Source organism: Lithobates pipiens, unplaced genomic scaffold, assembly GCF_037356315.1.
Source record: "Lithobates pipiens isolate NorthernLeopardFrog02 unplaced genomic scaffold, aLitPip1_a1.2 Scaffold_95, whole genome shotgun sequence".
NCBI classification, from domain to species: Eukaryota; Metazoa; Chordata; class Amphibia; order Anura; family Ranidae; genus Lithobates; species Lithobates pipiens.
The window spans coordinates 248,099-256,613 of record NW_027507918.1 but is presented as its reverse complement, the minus strand read 5'-3'; the positions used below and the strand labels follow the sequence as shown (position 1 = coordinate 256,613).

General features: G+C 55.3%; 1 protein-coding gene across 2 annotated transcripts; it reads right to left on the bottom strand.

The window, feature by feature from the left end:
• Positions 1-390: 390 nt before the first annotated feature.
• On the bottom strand, positions 391-6,487 carry LOC143973762 (integrase/recombinase xerD homolog). Of its 2 annotated transcripts, none has more exons than XM_077474607.1 (2): positions 6,145-6,487; positions 391-2,928 (listed from the first exon to the last, which is right to left on the bottom strand). In XM_077474607.1, exons 1-2 carry the CDS (start codon positions 6,263-6,265, stop codon positions 1,952-1,954), a joined length of 1,098 nt encoding a protein of 365 aa, XP_077330733.1. In that variant the 5' UTR covers positions 6,266-6,487; the 3' UTR covers positions 391-1,951. The 2 variants fall into 2 exon arrangements, with proteins under 2 accessions (XP_077330733.1, XP_077330732.1); XM_077474606.1 differs by lacking the exon at positions 6,145-6,487 and adding an exon at positions 5,501-5,662.
• Between the last annotated feature and the right edge of the window lie 2,028 nt (positions 6,488-8,515).

Here is an 8,515-nt window from a genome sequence, read left to right as displayed (position 1 = left end):
CTATTAGAAACGAGACCACACCATAGGTTGGAGTAAACTGGCCACAACAGCCTTTATTAAACATAACTCAAAATTCACTCCAATAACTTGTAAATATGAAAATATATAAATATATAAATATATAAATATAAATAACTTTATTAACATTAAACCACATTAAATAACATTAACTGCCCATTCTGGTGATCTCTGACGGTGACCCCACTTAAGCCAATACCAAATCACTGCGGTACACCTGACCAACTTCCCAAAGGCCTCCACCTGTGACCGGTCGGAGACAACTTCCGCCAGTGAACATAACCGTATTCCCTCCAACGTTCAGGAATACCCAGAGGGGCCGATCGTTAGATGAGCCCCCCACACCCTCAGATCCCTTCTGAGTACCTGTCTACCGTCAGAAACCACCAGAAAACACACCGCCAACACGAAAAACTTTCAGCTGCCGTGACAACCGATGAAACCTGCAAAAGAAGAAAAAGACCAGCAACAAAACACCACAAAACAAACACATAACAATAGGGCGGGAGGGTGGGAAAAACTGCCTCCTCTGTGTCACACTGGGCTCCGAATGATTCCTTAAAGCCACACCTCTCCCTTTTATGTGACCCCTCCCCTACACTGAACTTGTTTCCTGCAAACCTTTTCCTGAACTCCACCCATAAAGCTTAACCCTCTGTGTCCCTCATCCACACTGTCATGTCCAGCACTCCTTATATCATTGCATTCTTAATCCGTGCTTCTCTTGACTAGTGTAGTCTGAATGTTCCCCTTATACTATTCCTTATCTATTAGAAACGAGACCACACCATAGGTTGGAGTAAACTGGCCACAACAGCCTTTATTAAACATAACTCAAAATTACTCCAATAACTTGTAAATATGAAAATATATAAATATATAAATATATATAAATATATAAATATAAATATAAATAACTTTATTAACATTAAACCACATTTTAATTAACATTAACTGCCCATTCTGGTGATCTCTGACGGTGACCACACTTAAACCAATACCCAATCACTGCGGTACACCTGACCAACTTCCCAAAGGCCTCCACCTGTGACCGGTCGGAGACAACTTCCGCCAGTGAACATAACCGTATTCCCTCCAACGTTCAGGAATACCCAGAGGGGCCGATCGTTAGATGAGCCCCCCACACCCTCAGATCCCTTCTGAGTACCTGTCTACCGTCAGAAACCACCAGAAAACACACCGCCACAGCCCGAAAAGGGTGACCCCCTCAACCTTGAGGGCCACCCCACACCCGAAGAGCTTTCTGTATCCCCTCCTGTAAGCCAAAGGACCAGAGGTCAATCCCCACATCCGATAGATGAACGCCATCCCGCCTAAGATAAAGCCCTACATTCACCTCCAATTCCCTGTGTCTTACCACAATGCCCCCGTTCTGCACTACAAACCGCCCAACAACCTTATTAACCCTAATCCTAGTTTTCTCAAGGCTGGCTAAAGACCTGGCCCCCCGCCACACCGTTCTGGCCACAATGTCCGACCACACCAAAATGGTGCCCGGGAAAAGGACTCACATGCGCAACACATCAGCCTTGATATCCGCCAAAATGTCCTTCACTTTCCGAACTCCCAGGTCATTGCCCCCCGCATGAACAACCAGCACATCCGGGGGCCTATCCCTCAAAGCGAAGCGCTCCACCTCCCTCATGACACGCTCCCACCTCATGCCCGGGAAACCCAACCACATCACCCTAGCTACCTCCCTGGGGATACCCAATTGCCTGCCTGCTGGTAGAGAATCACCTCTCCTGGCCCCCCAGCAGACGTACGAATGCCCCAGGATCCAAACGAGGCATTGAGAACCTCCATCTGGAATGAAAACAAGAGAAATAACACAACAACCAAAGGAATGTTACAAGCACAGTCCTCCCCCCCATAAATCCCACAGCAAACAACACCCCCAGCCGCACCTTCCTTACCCCAGTAGCAACTGCGGCCGGACATAGGACCGGAACCTCCGGGACTCCCATCTACCAATCCGGCGAACCACCGCCTCCTCCAGCCCACATCGAGCCGCTTCCGTGGCCGCCCCAATCCGAAAAGAGTGGGACGCGTAGTCCCACTCATCCAAACCCACCGCCCTCAGGCATTGCCGAAAGACCGACACAAACTGAAAACGGGATAGAAAAGAGCCCTCCTCGTGCACCAAAAAGGGGCCCGCCCCCGCAGGCCGTACCGCCCGGAAAGCCCGTACCGCCGCCACCGGGCACACTACCGAGCCCGGCAGGGCGAGCAGCGTAATCGCCACTCCCTTGCCCCGTTGATCAGTCTTAGACCTACGCAACCGTATACTCACCCGATCCGCAACCACCTGCACATCCTGATCCAACAGACCCCCAGCCACCCGTTTTGAGCGACACACCAACTCCCCAATCCTAAAAGCCCCATAAAACGCCAACGAAAACGCTGCCGTAAACAGAACGGTCTCGTAAGCAGACGAGCAAACGTCCACCAGCCGAGAACAAATTGCCACCAAATTGTCAAATGACACCGGCCGGCGCGCATCCCTACCCTTCCAATCCCTCCTGTACCCCTTCAACGTTTGCCTCACCCAAAAATCCTTCGTCCCGTCCGGCTCCCCCCACAGTTTGAACAAAAAGGCCAACCCCGCCAGCTTCCGCTCAATAGACGCGGGAGACAGGCCCGTCTCAATGTTCCGGGCAACCCAGTACAATACCACCCAGCGCCGGTCGGAGCCCCGACCAGCCACTCCAACCTCCCGCAGGAACGCCCACCATTCCGCCCACACTCTAGAATAAGCGGACCATGTAGCCTCACTCAACGACCTTTTTAACCAACCTGCGGCGATTCCAAGGGAAGTTCCCACATCCACCCGGGGCAGGGCGCCCCCGACTCCTCCGCTCCCGGCGCCAGCTGCCGGAACTTGTCCCACTGAAAACGAGAGAGCGAGTCAGCCAAAGAATTCTCCACCCCAGGTATGTGCACAGAATAAACGTAAACATTGAGCCGCAAACAGCGAAAGACCAGCTGTCGCAGCAGCCGGATGACCGGGGGGGAGGAAGCAGTCATCCGATTGAGGACCTGGACCACCCCCATGTTATCGCAATTGATGCGCAACTTCAAATTACGAAACTCCGCCCCCCACAGCTCCAATGCCACCACTATCGGGAACAATTCTAGCAAAACCAAATTGCCCAACAACCCCGCAACCTCCCATGAGCGTGGCCAAGGTTCCGCACTCCACCGACCCCGGAAAAATGCCCCATAACCCGTTGAGCCAGCCGCGTCAGTAACCAACTCCACATCGAAGTTGCTCACTGGCCCCGACATCCACATAGCCCGCCCATTATACGACTCCAAAAATTCATGCCAAGCCCGCAGGTCCTCCCGGTGTTCCCTTCGCAAACGCACAAAGTGGGTAGGGGCGGTTACCCCGGCAGTGGCCCCCGACAGCCGTCGGCAGAACACACGGCCCATAGGGATGATCCGGCAAGCGAAATTCAGCTTGCCCAACAGGGACTGCAGGGCCCGAAGCTGAACCTTCGGCCGGCCCTGCATGCCTGCCAACTCCGCCTGCAGATCCCGTAATTTATTCTCTGGCAAGCGACACTCCATTGCCATAGAATCAATCACGATTCCCAAAAAACTCAATTCCGTCACCGGGCCTTCCGTCTTATCCCCCGCCAACGGCACCCCGAACCTGCCCGCAATGTGCTGCAACGTGGACAGAAGAATCGCACACACATTGGAGGCAGGCGGGCCCACGCACAGAAAGTCATCCAAATAGTGGATGACCGACTCCAGGCCCGAAACATCTCTCACCACCCATTCCAAAAATGAACTAAAAGCTTCAAAATAGGCGCATGAAATGGAACAACCCATGGGCAGGCACAAGTCCACATAAAACTTGCCCCGCCAATGGCATCCCAACAGCCGGAAGCTGTCCGGGTGGACCGGCAGAAGGCGAAACGCCGATTCCACATCCGCCTTGGCCATGAGAGCCCCACGACCATACCGCCTGACCCACCGTACCGCCGCGTCAAAAGACGTGTAGGAAACCGTACACGCCTCCGGGTCAATGAAATCATTGACCGACCCCCCTTTCGGAAAAGACAGGTGATGAATCAAGCGAAACTTCCCCGGCTCCTTCTTAGGAACTACACCCAACGGGGAGACCACCAGGTCCCCCCACGGCTGCACTTCGAAAGGACCACCCATCCGGCCCAGCGCCACCTCTTTACCCAATTTGTCATCCACAACCCCCGGGTGATCTAAAGCCGATCGCAAATTCCTGGCCACCGGCGGCACCCCTCCCAAAGAACAGGGAATCCTAAAACCGTCCCGAAAACCCAGAATTAACCCCCGCGCCGCCGCACCATCCGGATACCTATTTAGGAAAGGAAGCATCCTTCCCAGGTTCACCGGCGTCATCCCTTTTGTGACCGGCGGCACCGGCACGCTGACCTTTTTTGAAACAGCGGGACAGGGGGTGGGTGCCGCCGCACCCGGAGCACTCATGCTTGAAACGGCACGCGCCTCCGAATTTACAAGCCCCTTCATTAAAGGGCCAGCACACCCCCCACTTCTTTCCGGCCGGCAGTCCCGAGGAAGACGCACTCCCGGCCCCCCCCTGAAGAAACGGAGTGGGTGCCCGCGGAGCAGACATAAGCCTCATCCAGAGGCTTATGTCCTTGTGATCCCACCGCAGGTCAGCCCGCACTGCCTTACGCTGACGAAACTGCTCATCATAGCGCAGCCAAGCCAGCCCTCCATACACTCGGTGAGCCTCCCCAATCGCGTCCAGGTAACAAAATAACGCCGAGCAATGCTCGGGGTTCTTTTCCCCTATCACGCTAGCCAAGATAGCGAACGCCTGAAGCCAATTTGCAAATGTGCGCGGGATCAGCCGATACCTACGCTTCTCCTCGTCGTCCTTCTTGGAACTGTCCGGCTTAACCCTGTCCAAATTAAATTTCTCGAGGGGGAGCAAAGAGAAAATCTCCACATACTCACCCTTACCGATCTTGTCCCGCACCTCCTGCTTCAAATGCGCCCCCAATGGGCCTTCGAAACAAACATAGACTTCGCACCGGGCAGCATCCGCGATCCTAACCAGGTCAGACCGCGCCCCCAGGTCCGCGGGCACCGGGGGGACCCCCGAGCCCACAGCCCCCGTATCCATGCTCCCCGACACCGCAGCAGGCGGTGCATCCCGCGCAGGAATGACCTCCGCCCCCCCGGCCCCCCACAGTACCCATCCAGGGGGCCACCTGAGGCGACCCGGAGCCCCCAGCAAACTTACCAACCAGGGCCTGCAGCCCCCCCAACAGCTCCTGCAACTGACCTGACGGCCCCCCCGGGGCCACAGGCCCCGCCCCCTGCGCTGAACCTGCCGCAACCCCCCCCAAGACGTCCCGGGATCCCGTGGGTACCGCACCCCCCTGCGCCACCCCCATCAGATCCCGCAAGGCATCCGCCAGCAATGTAGACTCCCGCAACTTACCCGGGCCCCCAGGGGCCTCGGCGACCGGTACCGGTCCGGGTGCAGAAAAGGACCCCTCCTCCTCCTGGGACAGCTCGCTCTCCGAACCGACCTCTCCAGCGCGCACCGGGGACGCGGCCATCCCCCTGTGCTCCGCGCGGTCCATCTGGTCCCTGCGATCCGGGACTGCAGGCAATGTCCTCCTCCCCCCGCCGCCCCCGGCATGCCAGCGTCTAAAACCAGCCCTGCCAGGCACCTTGGCAGCCTTCCGCGACCCTCCCTCCCCCCCCTCCAGCATGCGACCCCCCCGGAGCGCCCCCTCCCCCCCACCGCGCGGATGCTGGCCCCAGACCCAGCATGCCGCAGATCCCCCGCCACGTGCACCGCCCCTAGGCCTGCCGACCCAGAGCCATCCACACTCCCCCCCACCTCCACCGGGCCCCGTGCGGTCCCGGCGCCATTTCCATGCGGCCGCGAAGCCCCGCCCCCCTCCGGTCGGCGGCGCAACGACCGCCCGGACCGGGGGGAGCCGAGAACCTGCCGTTTTGCCGGGGGGACCGATCGGTCCACCCCCGGGCTCCGGGAGTCACGAGGCGGCCGAGGAGTAGGCCCAGGAGAAAAACGCGCCGGAGGCCGAGACCTCCGCACGCGCAGTGGAACCTCACCTGTCCCGCCGCCGTCCACATCGCCGTCCGCCAGGTCACCCACACGTTCCCGCAGCCAGTCCGCACCGTGCACCTCCGCCGCCCGTCGCAGCCGCGCGAAGAGTCCCTCGAGGTCCGCCATAGCAGAGGAGCAGCGAAAAAAAACTGCCTCCTCTGTGTCACACTGGGCTCCGAATGATTCCTTAAAGCCACACCTCTCCCTTTTATGTGACCCCTCCCCTACACTGAACTTGTTTCCTGCAAACCTTTTCCTGAACTCCACCCATAAAGCTTAACCCTCTGTGTCCCTCATCCACACTGTCATGTCCAGCACTCCTTATATCATTTCATTCTTAATCCGTGCTTCTCTTTGTCCTCGCATGAAGCCACAATACAATGGATGGGTCCCCCCACCCCCTTACACTCGTGTTTAACTGAACTGACAGGACCTCACATTGCACTGCCAACCCACCCCTTTCTTTTCAGCCGAGGGGGGTATAGTTTCCTCTACTACTACAGAAACCGCATCCAGAAGCCGCTATCCTGTGATCCCCATTAAGAAACGGCCATACTGACCTGCGCGGCCTAAACCGCTCATCATCCCGTAGCCAATCAGATCCCCCTTTTTAACATGTGCACCTACCAATGGCCTACATATAACAGAACAACGCCGAACCATGTTCGGGTTCTTCCCCCCATGACAATCGCATTATGGCGACTGCCTTCGGCAAAAGCGATCGGTACCTCCTCTTACCTTCATCCTTTTTCCCTTGATCTTCCTGCTTGACCCAATACACTTAAAATGTAAATTCCCCCCCTTTTTTTTTTTTTCTTTTTTAAAAGGTGGCCATAACGAGAAGATCCCCACACACTTGCCTTTTCAAATTGTATCCCGGACCCCCTATTTAATTGTGTTCCCAGGGGACCCTCAAAGCACCTGTACATCTCACATTTTTATTTATTTATTTATTTTTATTTATTTTATTTTATATTTATTTATTTATTTATTTTGCATCTGCAATCCTTACCATCTCCATCCTACCATTACCTGACAACCCCACCACTGCACCACTGTCCTCAAACTGGCAGGTGCACCGCCCGCCACTTGTGGGCCAGCATCCACCAACTCTGTTCAAGGAGGAGCAACTACTGCCGCCATTGCACCCCCCTTTTCCGACCCCCCAACAAATCCTGCAATGCAACTTAAACGAAAAACATTTAGACATTATTTGACTTACCAGGCTGACTGGAACCCCAACAGCCGCCTCGCTTGCCTTCACATACTATGACCTGGAAGGTCAACCTCGTCCTTCCACCGCCATCTTGTGCCATCTCGAGCCGCCGGTATAGGCCACGCCCACCCACGGAGCCCCGCCCCCTTTAAAAAAAAATCTTTTTTTTTTGTATAAGCAGCCTGATGGCCATACTAATAAGTCTCCCTCGCCGAGCCTTCCTCCCCGCACAGAGATGCAGGCAGAGGAGGTAGTAGTCCTGCGATTCATGGGCGGGGAAGCGGCACCATGACGGCCCGTGGCCCCGCCCACCGAGCTGGGCTGGTGGCGTGGAGTCCACCCAGACCCTGCTCAGGCAGACGGCTGGCTATTCTTTGCTGGGGGACCGGATTGTTCCCCCCAGAGGGCTCCTCGCCTGGCGCATGGTCCCAGATGAGGGCCCTGGTGAAAACAGAGTGCCAGAGGCTGCAAACTCTGCATGCACAGCAACCATCACCTCCCAGCCTCCATCCGCTCACCTGGTCATACATAAAGACCCTCATCCGAGTGACATCTCAGCCATGTTGGAGGAGCAGAGCAAAAAACTGCCTCCTCATTTCTTTCTCCACAACTTTCTGTTTCCCAGCCCAGCCCCGCCTCCTCCTTATATATTACCACTCCCCCTTGGACTTTTCTCACTGTCCCCTCCCCTCTAATCTCTTCATATTAACCCATGCATTGTCTCCCCTAAACACATGGTCATGCCCGGCCCTGCACTACTTTTTCTTTTCTGTCTTTTCCGTTCCGGGCCTCACTATATATCATTTAGTGACAACTTTTTTTTTTTTGTCATTATTCAATCCCTTAGGACAAAAAAATACATATTCAATGGGCTCAACATGCCCCTCAGCAATTTCCTTGGGGTATCTACTTTCCAAAATGGGGTCATTTGGGGGGGTTGTGCTATCTTCGAAACTGTGATAGGTAGTGAGGCATGAAATCAAAAATTTACGCCCTTAGAAATCCTGAAGGCGGTGTTTGGTTTTCGGGGCCCAAAAAGTCCCACACATGTGGTATCCCCGTATTCGGGAGAAGCAGCAGAATGTATTTTGGGGTGCAATTCCACATATAACCATGCCATGTGTGAGCAATATATAATTTAGTGATTTTTTTTTGTGTCA